The sequence below is a fragment of the Enhydra lutris genome, unplaced genomic scaffold (genome assembly GCF_002288905.1).
Source record: "Enhydra lutris kenyoni isolate GAN:26980312 unplaced genomic scaffold, ASM228890v2 scaffoldscaffold18, whole genome shotgun sequence".
Lineage (NCBI taxonomy): Eukaryota > Metazoa > Chordata > Mammalia > Carnivora > Mustelidae > Enhydra > Enhydra lutris.
The window spans coordinates 23,432,368-23,458,079 of NW_019154102.1; the positions used below are offsets into that span (position 1 = coordinate 23,432,368).

Consider the following 25,712-nt stretch of genomic DNA (forward strand, 5'->3'; position numbering starts at 1 on the left):
CATCAGTACAGATACTTGTCCTTTTTCCTTTATTAGCTGATAGCTCTGGGCCAGGGCAATTAACTGGACCTACAAAAGACTTGGGATGGAGTAATTCAGAGACTTTGGGCGAGTTATTTTTCTGAGCATTATATTTCTTCAAATGCGAAATGGTAATAATACTCATCTCAGAGAACTGTGAGCATTTAATGAGTTTATCAATGAATAATACCTACCACCAAGTCCTTCACGTTGGTCATCATTTAATAGAGGCTCGGTCACGCAGTTTTAAGGGCAATGTCAGGCTTGAAACTTCTATTTTTTTCTGATACACGCGTCCGGTTCTTAACCCCTCTACTGTCCCAGACATCTTTCACTGCTAGGTTCAAGAGCCCATCATAAGGCCTGTCGCCCAGCAGGCACTCAATCTTTAAAAATTTAGTTTGCAAGTTTGATCATCATGGGTTTGTACTAGGGTCTGATCTCCTCTCGGTGCATGGACAAAATTCAGTCTTGGCTTGGCGCAGTCGAGGACTAAATTCTCCCCTCCCTCGAGAGGAGCCCAGTCGGGGTTTATTGTGAGCTTTCAGTGCAGTGAGCAAGATCCCAGCGGGTGGCAAGGACGACGCCCCTCCCCCGCCGGCCCCCCCCCCCCACACCTCTGCTCCCTCCCCCGCCCTCTCCCGCGGGGCGTCCTTAGCAACGCGCGCTTTCTCTCCCTGCCCCGCCCAGTCCGCGCGGCCCCGGGCGGGGCGCGAGGCCTTGGTGGTCTTTGCGCCTGCGCGCAGCCGCAACCGCCAGTCAGCTCTCCTCCCCTCTCCTCCCTCCCCTTTCCCCTCTCCCCCTTCCTCCTCTGCCTCCTAGAGCGAGACACCAATATGGAGCCTGAAGACCTACCATGGCCGGGAGAGCTCGAGGAGGAGGAGGAGGAGGAGGAGAAGGAGACGGAAGAGGCGGAGGAGGGGGGAAACCTGGACTCGGACGAGGTGGTGATGGTGGAGGAGGTGGAGGAAGAAGAGAGGAGGTACCTGGACTTGGACTTTAGTAACTACGAGAGCCAGCCTCTGGAGAGTACGGACGACGAGGAAGACGAGGAGGCCAAGGCCTGGCTGCAGGCGCATCCCGAAGGGCCTTTGCCTCCGTCGTCGGTCCCGAGGCACCGCTACTCGGAGGACCAGCGGAGCGGCCCGGAGAAGGTAAGCCGGGTCGGGGAGAGATGGGGATTGTGGTCGGGCCGGGTGACTCGGTGTCTCTGCGCGCTCAGCCTGCTCTCTGCCTTGCTGCCTCCTGCTGGCTGCGGGTCACCGTGCCGGGCAAATAACAGGCGGGCTTGTAAAGTCCTGTAGGGGCCGTATCGCGTCCTGGGTTAATAAAGTCCTGGGTTAATAAACTCCACTTCTGCGCAGGCTCTGGCTGACTACCTCAAGTCTCCCATTGTTTATGTCAAAGACCTCTCTAGTTTCACCCTCTCTGTGGGTCCCGGGCCTTTTGAATTACACCAGCTGTTTCGAGCGTCTCTATTCCCAGTGGGTGTGGTTAAGCAACGCTTTGGGGAGGAGTTGGGGCTCCTCGTGCCCTGCTGGAGGGGAAGCGTTTGTATGCGGGGAGAGAGTAGTTCTTGTGGGGCTGTCTTGTTGGGAAGACGGGAGATTAGCGTGCCTGAAGGGCAGGACTCTCCTGGAGGGAGTAGTGTGGATTCTGGACACTACATGATTAGTCTCCAGAGGCTCCTCACCTGTTTGACTTCTCCGGAACCTTGTTTGTAGCAATGAAGGGGAGTGCCCCGTAGGTAGGAGGTTTATGCTGCAGCTCCAGTTTGGAAAACTAGAAAGCACCAGGTAGTACACAATGGAGAAAGAGCTGGTTTTATGGTGGGCTCCTGAAGACAATTTTGAAAAGAACTACATTTAATTCATTAGCTTTTCAGGGAGGAAACAAAAGTTTTGCTATTCAGTTTGAATATCAAATCATCAGACACTTATTAAGTTTCTGTTGTGTGCAGGTCACGTTGTGGGGACCAAAAAGCCTAGTGTTTATTGTCTAGGACTGCTCCATAGATAAGATGTAAACTGTGAAGAGTGAACAAAATGCAACAAAGTACAAGTGAAAAGACAGTGAAAGACTTTTAATAGACCTGTGCTGTTCAACACAGTCATCACTATCCACACGTGGCTCTTGACATCGTATTTCGTTAAGATTAAATAAAATTTAAAAATTCAGTGCCTTTGTTATACTAGCCACGTTTTAAGTGTCCAGTAGCCACACTTGACCAGTGGCATTATTGGACAGTGCAAATATAGAATAGTTCCATCATCACAGGAAGTTCTTTTGGACCTTAATCCTATAGACGGTTGATCATTAAAGAGTAATAGTTATTGTTTTTCTTGGTAAGTATTCCACTGGGTACTTAATTCATTGAGCATTCACCATGGGCATTCACAGTGTCCTGCTGGGTGCAAAGGAATCTTGGTGAACCGAAACATTTTTTTAAAATCTCTGCCCTTCTAGTGTTCAGGTAAGAAAAAGCAGACAAAATTTAGTTGGCCACATAAATAAGTAAAACTGGTATGTGCTAATAATATACTTTGAAAGCATACCGTAAGGGGATCTGACTTTGTTAGTGAAGCTGGGGAAAGCTTCCCTGAGGAAGTTCTGGTAGAGCTAAGATCTGAAGACAAAAATTAACTAGACACAGAGAAGAGTTTCCCTCCCAGTTGAGGGAAAGTCACATGTAGAGGTGCTGTTGGAGAGAACATGGCATTTCCAGGGAACCAAAGGCTAATACGGATAAAGGCTTTATCTGTGGAGCTGTGGAATTGTTTAAATGGAATTGTTAAATTTGGAAAATGTTTAAAACATTTTCAGTGGTAAGATTTGTGTTTCAGAGGGGCACCTGGGTGGCTCATTCATTAAGTGTCTGCCTCAGGTCATTATCCCAGGGTCATGGGATCAAGCCCCACATTAGGCTCCCTGCTCAGCGGAAAGCCTGCTTCTCCCTCTCCCACTCCCCCTGCTTGTATTCCCTCTCTCACTGTTTCTCTCTCTGTGTCAAATAAATAAGTAAAATCTTAAAAAAAAAAGATTTGTGTTTCAGAAAGATGACTTTGTAGCAGAGTAGAGGACAGCTTTGACAGCAGGATGGAGTCAGAACTGGTAGTAAGTCAAGGATGCTAATTATTAAGCCATTGCCACATTGCCAGGCAAAAGATGATAATATTTTGGAACAGTAAAGTGTTAGTGGATATAGAAAAAAGTAGACTGATTGAAGACATATTTAGGAGGTACGGGTGCCTGGGTGGCTCAGTCACTTAAGCGTCTGCCTTTGGCCCAGGTCATGATCTCTAGGTCCTGGGATTGAGCCCCGTGTGTGTGTTTGGGGTGGTGGGGGGGAATCCTTGCTGAGCAGGGAGTCTGCTTCTCTCTTTCTTCCCACCTCTGCCCCTCCTCCCTGCTCATTCTCGTTCTTCCTTTAAAAAAAAAAAAAAAGAAAAATATTTTTTTCTATAAACATTTTTTATAACGTTTCTATAAACATTTTTTATAACATTTCTATAAACATTTTATAACATTTCTATAAACATTTTTACTGTACTGATAATGGATTAGGTAGAGTCTGGGTGTTAGATTATTGGATGAATGATTGTGTCAAGCATCGAGATACGGCCAGGTTCATGGTGGGAACAGTGGAGGGAGGGGTTGATGGGTTTGGTTGAGATGAGCGTTAAGATTCTAAGATTGGTTTTGGAGATCAGAGCAGAAGTCTGAATTGGAAATACCAAGTTGTAAGTTATCTGCATATAGACCATATAATATATGGGATCTGCATATAATATATGGGACTCCATCTCAGGACTGTGGGATCATGACCTCAGCGGAAGGCAGACACTTAACCAACTGAGCCACCCAGGCATCCCTGCTTTTTTTTTTTTTTTTTTTTAAGATTTTATTTATTTATTTGAGAGACAGAGGGAGAGCACGCCAGCGGGGTGGAGGGAGGAGCAGAAGGAGAGGGAGAAGCAGACTCCCCACTGAGCAGAGAGCCAGTTGCGGGACCCCATCCCAGGACCCCAAGATCATGACCTGAGCCGAAGGCAGATGCTCAACCAACTGAGGGACCCAGGTGCTGCATAATTATCTGACTTTTTGATTGTAGCCATCCTGGTGGATGTGACATGGTATCTCATTGTGGTTTTGCTGTGCATTTCTCTGATGGCTTATGATATTGACCATCTTTTCTTGTGCTTATTGGCTATTTGTATATCTTCTTTGGTGAAACGTCTATTCAGGTCCTTTACTCATCTTTATTTCAGTCATTTGTCTATTTGCTGTTGAGTTACAAGAATTCTTTATAAAGTCTTCATATTTTCCACAGTGTAAATTAAAAATTCCCACATAAGGTGTCTGATTTGCAATATTTTCTCCCAGTCTGTAGGTTGTCTTTCACATACTTGATAGTGTTCTTTGAAGCCCAGAAGTTTTTATTTTTGATGAAGTCTGATTTATCTTTTTGTTGTTGTTGTTGCTTATCCTATCTTAGAAACTGTTGCTGAATGAGAAGTCATATTTATCTCTATGTTTTCTCTTACGAGTTTTATAGCTTTTGCTCTTACATTTTAGATCTTTAATTACTTTTGAGTTATTTTTGTACATTGCTATTTTTTTTTGTATGTTGTATGTATGTATGTACGCTACTTTTTTTGTATGTTGCTACTCAGTTGTCTCAGCACCAATTGTTGAAGAGTCTGTTTTTTCCAGTTGAATGGTCTTAGCACTCTTGTTGAAGGTCAGTTGACCATTGATGTATAGGTTTATTTCTGGACTCTCAATTCTATTCCATTATCCATCTGTCCAGCTTTATGTCATGGTACACTTTTTTGATTACCATTGCTTTGTGTAGTAAGTTTTGAAATGAGGATGCGTGAGTCCTCCAGCTATGTTCTTCTTTCTCAAAATTTTTTGGCTATTCTAGTTGCCTTGCTGTTCTCTATGAATCTTAGGATCAGTTTGACAATTTCAACAAAGAAGCCAGCTGATAATTTGATAGGAATTACATTGACTCTATAGATCAGTTTGGGAGTATTGCCATCTTGGCAACACTGGGTTTTCTGATCCATGAACATAGGATATATTTCCATTTATTTAGATCTTTCCAGACACATTCATTACTGTTTTGTACTTTACAAGGTATAAGTTTGACACTTATTTTCCCTTAAATTATTCTAAGTTTTTTATTCTTTTTGGTGCTATTGTAAGTAGAATTTATTTTTTAATTTCATTTTTGGATTGTTCATTGCAAGTGTATAAAAGGACAATTGGTTTTTGTACATTCATTTTGTCTCTTGCAATTTTCCTGAACTCGTTTATTAGTCCTAATAGATTGTTAGTGGAGTTTGTAGAATTTTCTGTATATAAGACCATGTCAAATGTGAATACATATAGTTTGATTCTTCTTTTCCAATTTGAGTGCTTTTTATTTTTTTCTTGTCTAATTTCCTTGGATAGAATTTCAAGCATAATGTTGAATAGATTTAGTAAAAATGGATATCCTTATCTTATTCCTGACCTTAGGGGGAAAGCATCCAATTTTTTCACTGAAAGTAGGATGTTAGTTGTTGGTTTTTCATAGCTTACCTTATCAGATTGATGAAATTTCTACCTATTCCTAGTTGATGGAGTATTGTTTATCATGAAAAGGTGTTAGATTTTGTCGAATTATTTTATTATTTGGTGTATTAATATTAGATTGTTAAGCCAAGCATGCATTCTGGGGATGCATTCTTTACTTCATCATGGTACATAAATGTATGTTATAGGGTACAGGAATATGTACACACACACGCACACACACACACAATTTACTAGTATTTCTTAAAAGAATTTTTGCATCTGTAGTCCCAAGGTAATAGTCTGTAGTTCTTTGTGATGTTTTGGTCTGGCTTAGTATCCAGGTAATACTGGCTTCATAAAATGAGTTAAAAGTGTCCTTTCTGTTTGTTAAGGATTGGCACTAATAATTTTTGACTGTTAGCTAGATTACACCATTTAGGTCTGGGCTTTTCTTTTGGGGAAGTATTTTAATTACTAATTGACTCTCTTTCCTTGCTATATGTCTCTTCAGATTTTCTATTTCTTCTTGGATCAATTTCAGTAATTTGTGTTTTCTAGGTGTTTGTCCATTTCTTCCAAGTTATCTAATTTTGTAACATGTAGTTTTTCATTGTATCTCCCTATAATTATTTGTATTTCTGTAAGATTGGTAATGAAGTTGCCTCTTTAATTTCTGATTTTAAGTAATGGGAGTACCGTCTTTTTTTCTTGGTGAGTCTGGCTAAAGGATTTTTAATTTTGGGACTATTTCAAAGACCTAACTTTAGGTTTCATTTATTTTTCACTATTCTCTATTTCATTTCATTTCTTTCTTTCTTTCCTTCTTTCCTTTCTTCCTTCCCTAAGATTTTTATTTATTTAGAGAGAGCATGCACAAGCAGGGGGGGACGGCAGGCAGAGGGAGAAGCAGGTTCCCTGCTAAGAAAAGAGCCCCATGTGGGACTTGATCCCAGGATCCTGCAGACCATGACCTAAGCCAAAGCCAGATACTTAACCCACTGAGCCACCCAAGCGTCCCTATTTCATTTATTTCTATTTTAGTTTTATTTTCTTCCTTCTGTTTGCTTTGGGTTTTGGGTTTCTTTTTTAGTTAAAGGTGCGTGGGCAGGCTATTGGTTGAGATCTTTGTTCTATTTGTAATGTACACATTTGTAGCTATAAATTTCCCTCTCAGCACTGCTTTAGCTTCAATCCATAATTTTGGTATGTGGTATTTTTGTTCTCATCTCAAAATATTTGAAAATTCTCTTTATGAGTTCTCTTTTTTTGACCCATTGGTTATTTAAGAGTCTGTTGCTTAATTTCCACCCATTTGTGGGTTTATTCAGTTTGCTTTTGTTACCAATTTCTGCCTTTATTCCATTTTATTTGGAGAATAAACTTTTCATGTTTTCTTTTTTTTTTTTTTAAGATTTTTATTTATTTGACAGAGACAGAGAGAGAGGGAACACAAGCAGGAGGAGTGGGGGAGGGAGGAGCAGGCTTCCCCCTGAGCAGGGAGCCCGACATGGGACTTGATCCCAGGGCTCTGGGATCACAACCTGAGTTGAAAGCAGACACCCAACTGACTGAGCCACCCAGGTGCCCATGTTTTCAATTATTTAAAAATTTTGAAGCTTGTTTTATGGCCCAACATATGGTCTGTCCTGGAGAATGTTCCATGGGGGCTGGAGAGGAATGTGTATTCTGCAGCTCTGGAGGGTAATGTTCTATTATATTTGTTTTTGTTTTTTTTTTAGGTTTTATTTATTTATTTGACACAGAGAGAGATCACAAGCAGGCAGAGAGGCAGGCAGAGAGAGAGGAGGAAGCAGGCTCCCCGCTGAGCAGAGAACCCGATGTGGGGCTGGATCCCAGGACCTGGGACCATGACCTGAGCCGAAGGCAGAGGCCCCAACCCACTGAGCCACCCAGGTGCCCCTGATCTATTATATTTGTACATCTGTTGTATTTATGGTGGCATTCACATCTTATTTTCCCATGTTGGTCTTTTGTCAAGGTGGCTATCCTTTTTTAAAAGTAGACTTCTTGGGAGCAGTTGTTTTTTTTTTTAATAGAAAAACTAAGCAGAAAGTACAGAATTGCAATATATCCCCTCTCCCTCCCCATTTTCCTGTTATTAACATCTTGCACTAGTCTGTCACATTTGTTACAGTTAGTAAGTCAGTACTGATATATTATTTTTAATTAAATCCATAGTTTATGTTAGGGTTCACTCTTGGTATATTCTGTGGGTTTTTACAAAATGTATAATGCCATGTATCCACTATTACAGTATCATATATGACAGTTTCACTGCTCTAAAAATCCCCTGTGCTATACTGATTCACCCTTCTCTCCCTTCCTGAAACCCTGGTAACCACTGATATTTTTACTGTCTCCATAGTTTTTGCCTTTTCCAGAAAATCATGTAGTTAGGCTCATACAATCTGTAGCCTTTTCAGAATGACTTCTTTCACTTAGCAATATGCATTTAAGTTTCTTCCATGTCTTTTTACAGTTTGATAGCTCATTTCTTTTTTTCTCCTTGACTTTTTTTTATTGTGGCAAAATATACATAAAATTTACCATTTTAACCATTTTTAAGTGGCATTACACGTTTGTTGTGTAACCACCACCATCATCCATCTCCAGAACTTTTTTATCTTTCCAAACTGAAATTTTAACATTTCTGCCATATCTGAGTCTGGTTCTGAAGCTTGCTTTGTCCCATCAAACTGTTTTTGTCTTTTAGTATGCCTTTTAATTTTTTTGTTCAAAGTCAGATATTTATTAAATGAATGTGATATGAAAGGAACTGAAGTAAATAGGCCTTTAATGTGAAGTTTTGTATTTATCTGGGTAGAGGTAAGATTATATTTACTATTTGCTGTAGCTTTATGCCAGGGGCTAAAATTTCCTTTGGTGACCTTGTTTTTGTCTTCTCTGTTATGTTCGGGTTTCTCTAAGGATTTATTCTTAAATAAGGTCTGAGATATGCTTTTAGTTATATTCCCTTATTATTATCAGGAGCCCTATTGATGCAGTATGGTGTGTGTGGGGGAGGCTGCGGTGGGGTGAGGGAGCAGGGGGAGTGTTCTCTAGTCCTATTATTAGGTGTTAGTCTTTCCCCTGGGCTGTGATTTTCCCTGCGGTTTTCATTGTCTTCTCTTAAGTGAGACAGAAAGGCTAAAAGGGGGCTGGAGTTGGCTATTTCTTTATGCTCATGTTGAAGGCCAGAGCAAGCTGGAGTTGGTTATTTCCCTTCCCCTAGGTCTCTTAGTCTCTGGTAAAGCCCAAGTGGGTTAAGCTCTGGTAAAATAGTTTCTTTTGAGGGCAGGTTTTACTAAGAACAGAATGCTCAGGTATGTTTCAAAATGGCTACTTTCCCCCTCCCCCTGCCAGAAGCAGAAGATTTTTCTCTCATCTGTAGGAATGTGGTGCAGATCCTAGAGATAAAACTCATGGGTGTAGTGGCCCCTCTAAGACTGATATTCCTTTTTTTTTTTTTTTTTTTAATCTCAGGGTTTTCTACCCTGAGCTTCTAGCAAGTTGTCAATTGCAGTTTAGGTTTTCCTGCTGTAGTACTGGTTTCCATCATGGTATCTGCTCCTTGGATTTGGCTCCAGTAAACAGTAATTCTCTATATCTGCTTGTCTGTTTCCCCAGTCTTTGGGACTGTGGTTGCCCTTCATTTTATTTCTCTAGTGGATGTAAGAAGAGTTGTTGGTTTTCAATTTGTTCAGCCTTATTGTTGTTGTCCTTGTTGTTGTTAATGGGAATGATGACTTCCTAACTTGTTGCATGCTGGACCAGGACTCTTGTTTTCGTTATTTTTGTAACAGACACCATTGTTTACATTCCCAGAAAATTTGAGCAGAAATACTGAGCAGGCTGTACAAGCATACCTTGGAGATATTGCAGATTTGGTTCCAGAACATTACAATAAAGTGAATATTGTAATAAAGCAAGTGAAAAGAATTTTTTGTTTGCTGAGTGCACATAAAAGTTATGTTTACATTATAATGTAGTCTGTTACGTGCGCAATAGCATTATGTCTAAACCAACAATGTGTACACCTTAATTAAATGCTTTATTGCTAAAAAAATGCTGACCATCATCTGAACTTCTAGCAAGTTGTAATCTTTGTGGTAGAGAGTCTTGCCATGATGTTGGTAACTGCTGACTGATCAGGGGTGGTGGCTGCTGAAGGCTGGTATGGGTGTGGCCATTTCTTAAAATAAGACAATGAAGTTTGTGACATTGCTGGTTTCATGAATGATTTTTCTGTAGCATGTGATGCTATTTGAAGCATTTTACCCACAGTAGAACTTTTTTTTTTTTTTTTAAGATTTATTTATTTATTTTGGGAGAGGGGGAAAGAGAGAAGAGGGGGGAGGGGCAGAAGGAAAGTGGGAGAGAGAACCTCAAGTAGATTGCCTGCTGAGTGCAGAGCCCAGTGCGGAGTTCCATCTCATGACTCTGAGACCATGACCTGAGCCTAAATCAAGAGTTGAGTGTTTAACCAACTGAACCACTAGAAGTTCTTTACAAAACCGAAGTTAGTCCTCTCAAACCCTGCCACTGCCTCTCAAACCCTTGCCATTACAAGGTTAAGTAACATTTTAAGTCCTTTGTTGTCATTCCAACAGTCTTCACAGCATCTTCATAAAGAGTAGATTCCATCTCAAGAATTTTCTTTTCCTGTGCATAGGAATCAACTCCTCATCCATTATAGTTTTATCATGAGATTGTAGCAATTTGGTCACATCTTAAGGCTCTACTTCTAATTCTGGTTTCTTTAGCTATTTATATCACATCTGCAGTTACTTGTTTCATTGGTCTTAAACTGTCACAGTCATGCATGAGGGTTGGAATCAGCTTCTTTCAAACTCCTTTTAAAGTTGATAATTTGACCTCTTCCTATGAATCATGAATGTTCTTAATGTCATCTAGAAAGATAAATCCTTTCTAGAAGGTTTTCAATTTAGTTTTCTCGATCCATCAGAGGAATCTCTGTCTATGATATTCTTTAATAATAAGACTTTTGAAGGTCCAAATGATTCCTTGATCCACAGGCTGCAGAATGGATATTGTGCTAGTAGGCATGAAAACAGCGTTAGTCTTACTGTAGATCTTCATTAAGGGTCTTGGGTGAGCACGTGCGATGTCAGTGAATGGTAATGTTTTGAAAGGAATATATATATATGTATGTATATATATATATATATATATATACACATATATATACACATATATATATATATATTTATTTTTATTTTTATTTTTTTTGCTGAGCAGTAGGTGTCAACAGTGGGCTTCAAATATTTATTAAACCATGTTGTAAACAGATGTACTATCATCCAGGCTCTGTTTTTCCACTTACAGAGTCCAGGCAGAGTAGATTTAGCATAATTCTTGAAGGCTCTAGGATTTTCAGAATGATAAATGAGCATCAGCTTCAACTTGAAGTCAACAGCTGCATTAGTCCCTAACAAGAGTCAGCCTGTCCTTTAAAGCTTTGAAGCCAGGTGTTGACTTCTTTCTAGCCATGAGAGTCCTAGACAGCATCTTTTTCCAACATAAAGCTGTTTTGTCTACATTGAAAATCTGCTGTTTAGTGTGGCTACCTTCATTAATTATCTTAGCTAGGTTTTCTGGATAATTTGCTGCACCTTCTGCATCAGAACTTGCTGCTTCACCTTACATTTTTGTTATGGAGATGGCTTTTTCCCTTTAATCTCATGAGCCATCCTCTGCTAGTCTCACTTTTCTGCAGCATCCTCACCACTCTCAGCCTTCATACAATTGAAGAGTTAAGGCCTTGCGCTGGATTAGGCTTTGGTTTAAGGAAATGCTAGATTGTATGCTAAGAGTATGTTTAGTTTTGTAAGACACTGTCAAACTGTCTTCCAAAGTGACTGTACCATTTTGCATTCCCATTATCATTCAGTAATGAATGAGAGTTCCTGTTACTCTGTACTCTGAGCAGCATTTGGTGTTGCCTGCGTTTGGGATTTTGACCATTCTAGTAGGTGTGTAGTGATGATCTCATTGTTTTAATTTGCAATTCCCTAATGATAATACGATGTGGAGCATCTTCTCATGTTATTGTTTTCTGGATGTATATCTCTTTTGTTCACATCTATTGACCATTTTCTAATTAGGTTGTTTGTTTTTGTATCATTGAATTTTAAGGGTTATGTATTTTGGTTTATAGTTCTTTATGAGATATGTCTTTTACCAATTGTTTCCCAGTCTGTGGCTTCTCTTTTCATTCTTTTGACATTGTCAAATTGTAATGAGTCTGATTTCTTTCAAGGATTGTGGTTTGGTATTGTACCTAAAAATTCATCATCATATCCAAAGTCTTCTATATTATCATCTACGAGTTTTATAGTTTTTATAATTTCCCAGTTTGCCTTTACATCTATGATTGATTCTGAGTTAAATTTTGTGAAGCATGTCAAAGTAGTGTCTAGATTCATTTTTTTGCTTGCGGATGTCTAGTTATTTCAGCACCATTTGTTAAAAAGACTCTCTTTGTTCCATTATATTGCCTTTTGTTCCTGTGTCAAACATTAGTTGACTATATTTATCTGGGTCTATTTATGGGCTTTGTTATGTTACTGTGATCTATTTTTGTGTTCTTTTGCCAATACTACCCTGTCTTGATTGCTGTAGCTTTATATTGAGTCATGAAGTCAGATAGTATCAGGTCTCCCACTTTGTCTTTAATTTTGTGAGAGCTGTTCTGGGTCTTTCTTATGAACTCTAAAATTACTTTGTCAATACCCGCAACATAATTTGCTTAGAATTTTGATTGTGATTGGAATTGTGTTGAGTCTATACATCATGTTGGGAGGAATTTACATATTGACAGTATTGAGTCTTCCAAACCGTGGATGTGTTAATTAGTTCCTCTTTGACTTCTTTCATCAGAGTCTTACAGTTTGCCTCATATAGATTTTGTACATATTTGGTTACATTTATACCTGAGTGTTTTAATTTGGGGGTGCTAATGTCAATGGTATTGTTTTTTAAATTTCAGATTCCAGTTGTTCATTGCTGGCATATAGGAAAGTGATTGACTTGCTCTCTTTTTTTAATGTCCAAGAATCATTCATAGAATATCTGTCTCTTTGAAAATGGAGTATTGAAGTCTAATTATTGTTGAATTGTCCATTTCTCCCTCCATTTCTTCCAGTTTCTCCTTTCAGTTTTTACTGGGGGGCTCTGATGTTAGTTGCATATGGATTTTTAATTGTTATGCATTCTTGGTGGGTTGACTGCGTTATCATTGTGAAATGTTCCTGTTTATCTTGAGTAGTTTATTTTAATATGTTTTTTAAAAACATTTTAAAATTTTAATTCCAGTATAATTAACATACAGTATTCCATTCATTTCAGGTGTACAATGTAATATTCATATATACAATATAATACGATGGACATCGTTTCAGGTGTACAATATTATGATTCAACAGCTGTGTATTACTCAGCTCATCATGATTAGTATGCTTCTAATCCCCTTCCCGTTTCATACACTGTTTGTGTAAGGTGTAAGAAAGTGGTTGAGTTTCATTCTTTTGCATGTGTTAGGGTCCATAATCAAAGGAGGGAGACTGATACAAAGTGAAGGTCAAGCAAAGCTTTATTTCCCTCCAAGCATTGAGAATCAAACCAACCAGTCAGGGCGCCTCTTACAAAGAGGCGACGAGGACCCTTCCCAGCCTCACAGACTAACTTTTATAGAGGTGGTTGAGCCTGGCTTATACACAGGTGGCCAGTGAGATTGCAATACACAGGGAAAACTGCACAGTCATGCTAGGTCAGCAATACCGGTGGCCAATTGAATTTCAACTTGCCATAGTAAATATATGTGTGCCCTACTGATTGGATGTCTCCACCCGGCCTGGCCCGCCCTTGTATCTGGGCTTTGCAAGTAAGTTCCTCTGGGAGCAGCAGGGTCAATCTGAGTTTACAACCAAATGGCTCCCTCTGGCTAACCAGGCCCTTACAGCATGTAGCTGTCCAGTTTTCCCAGCCCCATTTATTCAAGAGACTTTTTCCCATTACATATTCTTGTTTCCTTTGTCAAACATTAACTGATCATATACTCAGTTTATATTTATTATTAATATTATATTATTTCTGGGCTCTCTATTTTGTTCCATTGATCTGTGTATTGTTTTTGTTTTGTTTTGTTTGTTTTTTTGGTGCCAGTACCATACTGTTTTGATTATTGTAGCTTTGCAGTATATCTTGAAACCTGGGTTTGTGATACCTCCAATTTTGTTTTTCTTTTTCAAGATTACTTTGGCTATTTGGGGTCTTTTGTGGTTCCATACAAATTTTAGGATTATTTGTTCTATTTCTATGAGAAGTGTTAGTGGTATTTTGATAGGGATTGCATTAAATCTGTAGATTGCTTTGGGTAGTATGGACGTTTTAACAATACTTGTTCTTCTAATCCATGAGCATAGAATATCTTTATTTGTGTTGTCTTCAATTTCTTCCATTGGTGTTTTATAGTTTTCAGAGTACCAAGTCTTTTACCTCCTTGGTTAAATTTATTCTTAGGCATTTTATTATGTTTTGGTATGTTTCATCTTGATATTTACTATAGCTACTCTACCTCTTTTTGGATTGTTTGCATAGTAAATCTTTTTAATCTGTCCTTTAATTTTCAACCTGTTTGTCTTTTTGGGCCTAAAGTGTATCTCCTATAGATAGCATACATGAATCTTCTTTTTCATGCAGTCTAACACAACATATGCCTCTGATTGGATTATTTAGTTCACTCACATGTTTGGATTTATTTCTATTTAACTTTTTTATATGTCTCATGTCTGTTTTAATCCTTTAGTCCTCCTTATATTGCCACCTTTTTTATTAAGTAGATAATTTTCTCTTATTCTGATTTTAAAATTATTATTCTTGAGTTATTTTTAGGGCTTACAGTATCATATTAACTTATCAGAATCTGCTTCAGATTCATTAGGACTTAGTTCCAATGACATTTGGAAACTGTATGCCCAGATATGTCCATTCTCTATCCCCTTTTTAATGCTATTACTGTGAGGCATAGGTCTGTATGTGTTCTATACACAGCAGTATATTGTTATATTTAGAACTTCATAAATCTTAGGTTTTTTTTGAAGATTCTTGCAGAAGGAAGAATAACAATTATATATTTGTAGAGGTTGATATACTAACCTTCTTATTTTCCTTTTTTCATACTTATTTCTTCCCTTCTTTTGAGTTATTATCTGATGTTATTTCCTTACTCCATTGCGACTCTATTCCTGTTTTCTCCTTTGTGGTATCATTATCAAATATATTTCTGTGTTATAGCCCAACAATATGGTTAGATACATTTTGTTTCATACAGTAGCTTTTTATTTTATTTTTTAAAATATTTTATTTATTTGTTTGAGACGGAGAGAGCACAAGTAGGGAGGAGGATCAGAAGGAGAGAGAGAAGTAGATTCCCTGCTGAGCAGGGAATGTGACACGGGGCTCAATCCCAGGACCTTGAGATCATGACCTGAGCCAAAGGCAGATGCCCAACTGATTGAGCCACTCAGGTGCCCCTGCAGTTCCTTTTTAAATCAGTGAAAGGAAGAAGGGAGAATAAATACACAATTATACTATCTTTCGCAGTTGCCTGCAAAATTGCTTTGATTGGCTTTTTTGTTGTGTTCCATAAATTTGAATTACTTGCTGGTTGTCACTTGCTTTCATCCTGAAGAACTTCCCTTAGTATTTCCTGTAAAACCAGATTGTGATCAATAGATCTTCTGATCTTCTGTTTGGTTTATCTGGGGCTTAAATTTTTTTCTTTTTTTTTTCTTTTATTTTTATTTGTTTTTAAATTAACATATAATGGATTATTGGTTTCAGAGGTACAGATCTGTGATTCATCAGTCTTATATAATACCCAGTGCTCATTATATCATGTGCCCTCCGTGATGTCCATCACCCTGTTACCCCATCCCTCCATCCCTAACCCCTTCCAACAACTCTGTTTGTTTCCCATAAGAGTCTCATACAGTTTGTCTCCAACTCTGGTTTCGTCTTGTTTTATCTTTTCCTCTCTTCCCCTATGATTTTCTGTTTTGTTTCTTAAATTCCATATAGGAGTGAGATCATATGATAATTATCTTTCTGTTACTGATTTATTTTGCTTAGCATAATATTCTCTAGTTCCATCCACATTGCAAATGGCAAGATTTCATTTTTTTGATGGCTGAGTAATATTCCGTGTGTGTGTGTGTGTGTGTGTGTGTGTGTGTGTGTATACCACATCTTTTTTATTCATTCATCTGTCGATGGACATCTGGGCTCTTTCCAAAGTTTGGTTATTGTGAACATTGCTTCTAAACATTGGGGTGCAGATGCCCCTTTAGATGACTACATTTGTTTCTTGGGGTAAATCCCTAGTAGTGCATTTGCTGGGTTGTAGGGGAGCTCTATTTTCAACTTGTTGAGGAACCTGTGTACTGTTTTCCAGAGTGGCTGGACCAGCTTGCATTCCCACACAAATTCTTTTAGTCCTGTAAGCTTTTTTTTTTTAAGATTTTATTTATTTGGCAGAGATCAAAAGTAGGCAGAGAGGCAGGCAGAGAGAGAGAGAGAGGGGAAAGCAGGCTCCCTGAGGAGTAGAGAGCCTGATGTGGGGCTCGATCCCAGGACCCTGGGATCATGATCTGAGCTGAAGATAGAGACTTTAACCCACTGAGTCACCCAAGTGCCCCTAGTCCTGGAAGCTTTTTATCTCTTCTTCTATTTTGAATGACTTCTGGCTGGATAAAGTACTCTTGGCTGCATATTTTTCTCATTTAGCACCCTGAATATATCATGCCAGTCCTTTCTGGTCTGGCAAGTCTCTGTGGATAGGTCTGCTGCCAGTCTAATGTTTCTACTCTTGTAGGTTATGGATTGATTGTCCCAAGCTGCTTTCAGGATTTTCTCTTTGCTTCTGAGATTTGCATGTTTCACTATTACATGTCAAGGTGTTGAACTGATTTTGAAGGGGGTTCTCTGTGCCTCCTGGATTGAATGCCTTTTTTCTCCCCCCGGTTAGGGGCCCTCCCTTTCCTCCTCTGGGATCCCAATTATTTCAATATTGTTTTGCTTTATGGTATCATTTATCTCTCGAATTCTACCTTCGTGATCCAGTAGTTTATCTCTCTTTCTTCTCCGTCATTTGGTCTTCTATATCACTAATTCTTTCTTTGCCTTATTTATCCTAGCAGTTAGAGTCTTCATTTTTTATTGCCTCTCATTAATAACCTTTTATATTTTGACTTGATTAAATTTTAGTTCTTTTGTCTCTCCAGAAAGGGATTCTGTTAGTATCTTTGTAATTGTTATTCTGAACTCCAGTTCTGATATCTTACTTACCTCTGTACTGATTAGATCCCTGGCAATAATTACTGCCTCTTGTTCTCTTTTTTGAGGTGAGTTTTTCTGTCTTGTCATTCTGTCTCGTAGAAAGTGTATGCTTTTTGATTTGCAGAATATTATTTTTTTTTTTAGATCTCTGGTTGAGTTTGTGGGTGTTCATAATGATATGATAGCTATCTAGATGAATTCCTGGGACAAGATGAAACTAAGGTCTTCTACTCCTCTGCTATCTTGGACTATCTTCTGCCTTTTTTTTTTTTTTTTTTTTTTAATGTATGCCTTTACAGTGGTAAATTTCCCTTTAGCACTGCTTTTGCTGAATCCCATAAGTTCTGGTATTTTGTGTCTTCATATTCATTTGTGTCAAAGTTGTTTTTGTTTTTCCCTTGTGACTTCTTGTTTGATTTATTGTTTGCTTTTTTTTTAAAGCATATAGTGTTTAATTTCCATATGTTTGTGGAAATTTCCAATTTTTTCTGTGCCATTGATTTCTAGTTTCATTCCACTGTGATTGGAAAAGACGTTGTATTTCAGGCTTCTTGAGTTTCTTAAGACTTTTGTGGCCTAACATGTTCTATCCTAAAAAATGTTCCATATGTACTTGAAAAAAATGTATATTCTGGGGGCGGGCCTGGGTGGCTCAGTTGTTAAGTGTCTGCCTTCCACTCTGGTCATGATCCCAGAGTCCTGGGATCGAGCCCCACATCAGGCTCCCTGCTCAGCAGGAAGCCTGCTTCTCCCTCTCCCACTCCTTGTGTTCCCTCTCTCGATGTCTCTCGCTGTGTCAAATAAATAAAATCTTTTAAAAAAAAGGTATATTCTGCTGTTTTTAGGTGGAGCTTTCTGTATATGTGTTAGGTCCAGTTGGTCTATAGTGTTGTTCACTTTATTTACTTATTGTTCTTCCATATGGTGGTTTTATCCATTATTGAAAGTGAGGTATTGAAGTCTTTTAATATACTGTGTTGCTGTATATTTCTCCTTCAATTCTTTAAAAATTTGCCTAATTGATTTGGGAGCTATAAGGTTGGGTCCACAAATATTTGTAATTGTTGTATCTTCTTGGTGATTTGATCCTTTTATGGTTTTATAGTGTCCTTTGTCTCATAACAGTTTTTTATTTAAAATCTGTTTCATTTGAATTTGGTATAGCTACTCCTTTGCTCTTTTGGTTACTATTTGCATGGAATATCCTTTTCCATCCTTTTACTTTCAGCCTATATGTGTCCTTAGATCTCATAGGCAGCATATATTTGGAAGACTACTAACCTTTAATATTAAAAACCTATTCAGGGAAGGGCTCTTTCAAGGTGTTAATTTATGCCAAAAAACATTTAATCTCAGATGAAGAGTTGATGACACCTGCTTAGCTTTGAAGCATTCATCTTAAGAATCCTTCAAGTATTTGGGTTATAGTCAGAAGCAATAGTGGGAAAGTTGATCAATCATATGGGAATGTATTAATTAGTTTTCTTGATGATGTCTAAACAGGTGATAAAAACAGGAAGTTCTGGGGAATGGATTTTCTTTTTTTTTTAATATTTTTTATTTATTTGACAGACAGAGATCACAAGTAGGCAGAGAGGCAGGCAGAGAGATGGGGAAGCAGGCTCCCTGCTGAGCAGAGCTGGCGATGCTCTATCCCAGGGCCCTGGGATCATGACGTGAGCGGAAGGCAGAGGCCTTAACCCACCGAGCCACCCAGGTGCCCCGGGAATGGATTTTCTAATAAGAACTTTTAGCATTTAATTTTTAGGTTTTCTTTAAACTGATAAAACTAAGGGGGGAATGTTTGTTTTCTCATATATTGGGTTAGTTCTCAAAGTGCTAGTTTCTTAATATTGTATCATTACTAATATCCTAAAGAATTGAACTCTTTTTATAAGCTGTTGTGAAGCAACTCTTTTCAAAGGCAAGACCCCGTGGTCCACAACCAGCATTATTTAGCTGCAGTGACTAGCCATTTTAAACATTTATGTTGGGATTCTTTCCTGGAGGGCTCAAAGAAGACTGTGCTAGAACTTTGGCTGTATTGTTACATATTTAGGTATTTCAGATGTCCAGAATGCATTTGCAAAACAGTTTTCTTTACTTTTTATTCTTTGTCCCTTAAACATTGCCACTGAAGCAAGATGAGTGTGAGCCATGGTACTCTACCTTTAGAGAAAAACCTCTTGGAAGAATTGGTATCTTAGAAATCTCTTTAGTTATTGAATAGATTTTAAATAAGCTGGCCTTTCTGTAACCAAAAATACATTGTTTTAAGTTCTCTCTGTAAAAGTGTTTTTTGAGTGTAGTAACAGTGTTTTAAATCTGGAAAAAATCTGATGACCTTGGATTTCCTTCAGAGGCTCTTTCACATTTGTGGTTATTAATAATTTGTTAGCATTCATCTTTTCTTGGCTTATAACTGCCTGTTTACTTTTATAACTTCTTCTCTTTTCATGGACATTGTGTGTTTATATCTTTGAGGATCTGAGATACTCATTTTAAAGTTTTTTGAAAGTATAGTTTGTAATTGCATTTTTATTAGCAGGAGTGTTTTTTTTTTGTTGTTGTTTTCTCTTTTGGTGGACCCTTCACTACCTGGTGTTTTTGTGGTTGTCTTTACTTTGCCCCTTGTGGCTGTTTTTTTAAGAAGAGGTCTTATATTGAAGCTTTGGGTTTTTATTTTCCAGGGATATTGGAGAAAATCTCAGGACTCATTCTCTGAACCAGTGGGTGACTTGACCTAGCTCATTTTTGTTTGATTGCCTTGATCTTTTCCATTTGCATTGCTTCAGCCTTGAGCTGTAGTCACAGCTTTTACTGCTTCCTTTCACAGTTGAGGGACCCCTGCTCTAACCCCTGATCTCACAAAATAGCCTGTTTGTTCCCACAGTCCCCACCATGAGTTGATTTTAGTCCCTATTGTTAGGGTTCATTTCTTAGGTATCTCAAATAGTAAGATTTTAAAGTTAGTAACTTGCTTGTTTCTGCTTGCTTCTTTTACTTCTAGGGGTAAAGGAGGTTAAAGAACTGCATGGTTTATTGGAAAGTATATTGAGTTCTAACTGGATAACCTTAAGACTATTTTTTTATTTTTATTTTTTTAAGGATTTGTTTATTTATTCTGGAGAGAGAGAGAGAGCGCGTGCACGAGCATGCATGCGTGAGGGCAGTGGGGAGGGGCAAAGAGAGAGAAGGAGAGAGAATTGCAAGCGGACTTTATGCTAAGCATAGAGCCTGACACTGGACTGGATATTAGGACCCCAAGGTCATGACCTGAGGTGAAATGAAGAGTCAGTAACCAACTGAGTCACCCAGGTGCTCCTGTTTTTTGTTTTTAAGTTAAGGTAGTAATTTGGACAGTGGTTGTGGAGTTGAAATGTTTTATATATATATATATATATATATATATATACACACACACACACACACACACACACACACACACACACAAACACACACACACATATTTGAAAATGCTTTAGAAACTGAGAAGTACAAGCTAAAGTTTAGATTTTATTATTATCTAATAACAATGATTGTGTCACTACTCTATTTAAATCTACTTTTGATTTTCAGGTTGTTCCATTGATCTGTCATGTATGGCAACAGCCACTATATCAAGGCAATAGTAGGACACATATTTCTAATACTACTGTGGTCTCTGTGGAAAAAACAGCTCGGTGGAGGTCTAAGGCTGATCAGGTGTGTCTTGTGTAACTAGCAAACTATTTTTCTCTTCATAAGCAGCATGAGAAATTCTGATTTAGCTGTTAAGAATAGTAAGAGGTGAATTACTTTAATATTCATTTTTCTAATAGATCTTTAACAATTTTAATTATGTAGACTAGCTAATTCAGTTTCTTTTTTTATCTCAGGACTCCTTTACATTCTTCATAAGTATTTTAAGTGTCTTTTGTTCATAAGGATTATCTATATTGATATTTAGCTTACTAGAAATTAAAACGTTTAAAAATATTTTAAAAATAATAAACCCATTATATATTAGCATAAATGATATATTTTAAAAATGAGAAATACTTTTTATTTTTTAAGATTATTTATTTATTTGACAGAGAGAGAGATCACGAGTAGGCACAGAGGCAGACAGAGAGAGAGGGGGAAACAGGCTCCCCGCTGAGCAGAGAGCCTGATGCAGGGCTCAATCCCGGGACTGTGAGGTCATGACGTGAGCCGAAGGCAGAGGCTTAACCCACTGAAGCACCCAGGTGCCCTGAAAAATAACTATTTTCCAAGACAAAAAAATTAGTTGAAAGAGTGGCATTGTTTTACATTTTTGTGTATCTCTTTAATGACAGGCGTAATGAAAGATGGTGTATTAGACAGGATTCTCTAGAAAAACAAAACTGATAGGAGACTTACACATACATACATGTATATACACGCACACATAAAATAAGGAATTTGCTCTTGTGATAACTGAGAATTCTAAGATCTGCAACCTGGAGACCGAGGAGAGCTGATAGTATAGTCTTAATCTGAATCCAAAGGCCTGAGAACCAGGAGAACTGATGATGTAAGTTCTATTCTGAACCCAAATCTAAAGGCAGGAGAAGACTAGCCTTAAGACCATCAGGCGGAGAGAGTGAATTCTGTTTTGCTCAGCCTTTTGTTCCATTCAGGCCTTTAATGGATTGGATGAAGCTTGCCCACAGTCGAAAGAGTAATCTGCTTTACTCAGTCTGTGGACAAATGTTAGACATACAGACATACAGAATAATGTTTAACCAAATATCTGGTTGTCTGGTGGCTTAACCAAGTTGACACATAAAATTAACCATCATAGGGGCGCCTGGGTGGCTCAGTGGGTTAAAGCCTCTGCCTTCAGCTCGGGTCATGATCCCAGGGTTCTGGGATCGAGTCCCGCATCGGGCTCTCTGCTCAGTAGGGAGCCTGCTTACCCCCCCTCTCCCTGCCTGCCTTTCTGCCTACTTGTGATCTCTGTCTGTCAAATGAGTAAATAAAATCTTAAAAAAAAAGTTAGCTATCATAGTTGGAGTCTCATATCTGTTTGTGCATTTAGTCTGCTGGGATACACTGAAGTACGTGAAAAAAAATCTGGCCTTGCATAGATGGAGCTGCACATAGATTTCCTGAAAGAATGTCTGTGATGGCCAGCGATCTTTGGGCCATACTTTGAGTACTAATCTAGAGTTTAGTCATGAATTTAGAAGAGATGGAAAACTAGGGAGCAGATAGGAAAGAAGCTTACATATGTTTGTTGGAGGAAAAAAAAATGCAACCTTATTCGTAATGGTTAAATATATAAGGTTGATTATCTAATAACTTGGTTATCAGATTTCTTCTGGTACCTTCTGTTTCCCCTAAATTGCAGTGATTATCCATTCGATGCAAGATATGGAGGAAGGAGATTTGCTATCATCAGGGGAAAAAAAGGGGTTAAAAGAAATCTTGACCGGAAAGTGCATAGGATTCTGGGACCATTAAATGAAAGGGGAATTGCCATAGATTGAATTGTGTGCCCAGATTTTGTTGAAGTCCTAATCCCCAGTATTTTAGAAGGTGTCCTTGTTTGAAAATAGGGTGATTGCAAATATAACTTAGAGCATACTGAAGTATGGTAGGCCCTTAATCCAATATAACTGATATCCTTATAAGAGAGGAGAACAGCATGTGTAAGAGACACACACAGGAAGAAGTCAGCCTTGTGAAGGCAGAGGCAGAAAATGGAGATACAGTGTTCCAGGCCAAAGAATGCCTGGGGCTATCTGAGGGAAGAGGTAAGGAAGGAGCCTCCCTGGAGGCTTTGGGTGGAACATGGCCCTGCCAGCACCTTGATTCCAGACTTCTAGCCTCCATACCTCTAGCCTGTCAGAAAATAAATTTCTGTTGTTTTGAACCCCCCAATTTGTGTAACTTTGTTATGGCAGTCCTAGGAAATGAGTATAGGGATATATCCCCAAATAGTTTCATATTCTCTGAGGACATATTTATGGTAGAGCGTGGTCCAAAAATAGATGTCTTCCCCTTTTGTCCCTGTCTTATGATACTATATGCCATGGATAGATCCTGTAGCTCTTTATTTCTGCCTTTATGCCTGGGTTCCTCAGCCTAGCAGGAGCATTATGCTATTTTTTTTATTCCCTTTCTTCTTTTCTCCTTCTTGTTACTCTGTTTGTTCATCTTTGTTGCTGTTATCTGAGTTACCTCTCTTTATTCATTGGAAACTATAGCTTTTGCTGCCCTGTTCTCAGTTTCTTTCACTTCAGCTTACATTACCCATGTAGTGCCTAAAGCTCCTGGATCTTTGATCTAACCTTCACAGATCTTTTCCTCTACTTCTCCTCCTAAACTTCTGCGCTTACTCTGTTATTATCTGATGATCACAGTCTAGACCATGTCACCTCTAGCAACTGAGTACAAATGTCTCATCCTCTCTTCCCCTCCAGCTGCTATTGGGTTTAATATTCTGCTCCTTGTTAAATGAAATTTTCAGGAATTTTCTCTGTTTCCTGCTATGTTAACCTTATTGATGTATAATTTAAATACAGCAATCCTCTTCTAGGTATACAGTTTGATGAGCTTTGGCACATATTTACAGTCATATAACCACTACCACATTTGAGATATACAAGATTGTCATGACCCCGGAAAGGTTCCCTTGTGCCTCAATATATAGTCAGTCATGTCCCCATTCTTAGTCCTTGGCAACCACTGATTTGATTTCTGTCCCTATAGTTTAGCCCTTTCAGAATTGAAGGGTATAGGTTTTTGAGTCTGGCTTCTTTCACTTAGCACATGCTTTTGAGATTTATCCATATTGTATGAATTAATAGTTTGTTCTTTTTAATTTTTTATTGCTGAGTAGTATTCCATACAGGTGAAGGTTTTTGGCAGACAAATGGTTTCATTCTCTTGGTAAATACTTAGAAATGAGATTGCTGTCTGATAAAGTAATCGTATGTTTAATGTTATGAGAACGTACTAAACTGTTTTCCAAAGTGGCTGTACCGATTTGCCTTCTCCCATAATATATGAGAGTTCTAGTTGATTTGTATCCTTGCCAGCTCTTGGTATTGCCAGTAGTTTTGTTTTAAAATTTTTAATCATTTTATACATAGTTGTATTATGGTGTCTCATTGTGATTTTAGTATGCATTTTGCTAATGACTAATGATATTGTACATCTTTTTGTGTGCTTATTTGCCACCTATGTTTCTTCTTTGATGTAGGGTCTTTTAAAATCTTTCCCCCATTTTTAATGGTTTATTTATTCCATCTGTTGAGTTTGGAAGTTCTTTATAAATTCTGGATGCAAGTCCTATAAAAAATGTATATTTTGTAAGTTTTTCTTTGAATTCTATGTATCAGGATGCCTGGGCGTCTCGTCTCAGTTGGTTAAGCCTCTGTATGCCTTAAGCTCAGGTCATGATCCCAGGGTGCTGAGATTGAACCCTGAATTGGGCTCCATGCTCAGTGGGGTGTCTGCTTCTTCCTCCACCACTCCCCCTGCCGTGCTCTCTCTGACTGTCTCTCTCTCTCTCTCTCTCTCTCTCTGACAAATAAATAAATAAATAAATAAAATCTTTTTAAAAACCCACATAAAAAATGAGGTTGTTGTATAGATTTGGGTTTTTTTTTAGTGGTTTGTATTGTTGTGTTCTGAGAAAGTTTTTCCTAATCCTGTGTCACAAAGATTTTGTTCTATATATTTTTCTAGAACAAGGTTTCTTAACCTTGGCCTTTTTGACATTTTGGGCTAGATAGTTCCTTATTGGGTGGAGCTGTCCTATGTGTTATAGTGTTTAGCATCATTCTTGACCTTTCCTCACTAGATATCAGGAGTATTCCCCCGTGTTGTAACTGTGAAGCATGTCTCCAAATATTGCTGAATGTCCTGTGGTTGAGGGAAGAGGAAGTGTCAAAATTTTACCTAGTTGTGAACCCCTGTTTCTGAAGTTTTATAGTTGTAGATTTTACATTTATTATATATGATCCATTTTAGTTGGTTTTTGTATATGATGTGAAGTAAGGGTCCAGCTTTATTTTTTTACATATGAGTATTTAATTGTCATTACAATACCATTTGCTGAAAATACTATAATTTTTGTCTAATGCTTCTTTGGAATCTTTATCAAAAACAGGTTGACTGTAAATGTGTTGGTCTATTTCTGGACTCTGTTCCATTGATTTATATGTCTGTCATGCCAATCCCACACTCTTAATTATTATACTGTCCTGAAATCAGGTAGTGTGAGTTCTCCCACTTTGTTCCTCTTTTGAAAAATGGTTTTGTTTATGTTAGATTCTTGTAATTTCTGTATAAATTTAGGATCAGCTTCTCTATTAAAAAGGCCTGATGGGATTTTGATTAAGATTGCCTTGAAGGATGCCTGGGTGGCTCAGTGGGTTAAGCCTCTGCCTCCTGCTCAGGTCATGATCTCAGGGTCCTTGGATTGAGCCCCGCATTGGACTCTCTGCTCAGCAGGGAGCCTGCTTCCCCCTCTCTGCCTGCCTGTCTGCCTACTTTTGATCTCTCTCTGTCAAATAAATAAATAAAATCTTTAAAAAAAAAAGGTTGCCTTGAGTTATACGTCAGTTTGGAGAGAATTGACATCTTAATAATAGTTGAGTTCTCTAATCCACAAACACAACAGTTCTTTCAGTTTCATTTAGGTGTTTAATTTTTTCGTCAGTGTTTTGTTGTCTTCAGTGTACCAAACTTAACACGTGTTTGTGTTAGACTGACTTTTTTTTTTAAACATT

The 25,712-nt window shown here is 38.4% G+C and overlaps 1 protein-coding gene across 1 annotated transcript in view; it reads left to right on the top strand.

Moving 5' to 3' along the window:
• The first annotated feature begins 857 nt into the window (after window positions 1-857).
• LOC111148005 (ALMS1, centrosome and basal body associated protein) overlaps window positions 858-25,712 on the top strand; it is a 217,390-nt gene continuing 192,535 nt past the window's right edge. The window contains 2 exon segments of the mRNA XM_022504335.1: window positions 858-1,175; window positions 20,545-20,670. Coding sequence (XP_022360043.1) covers window positions 858-1,175; window positions 20,545-20,670 — 444 coding nt within the window.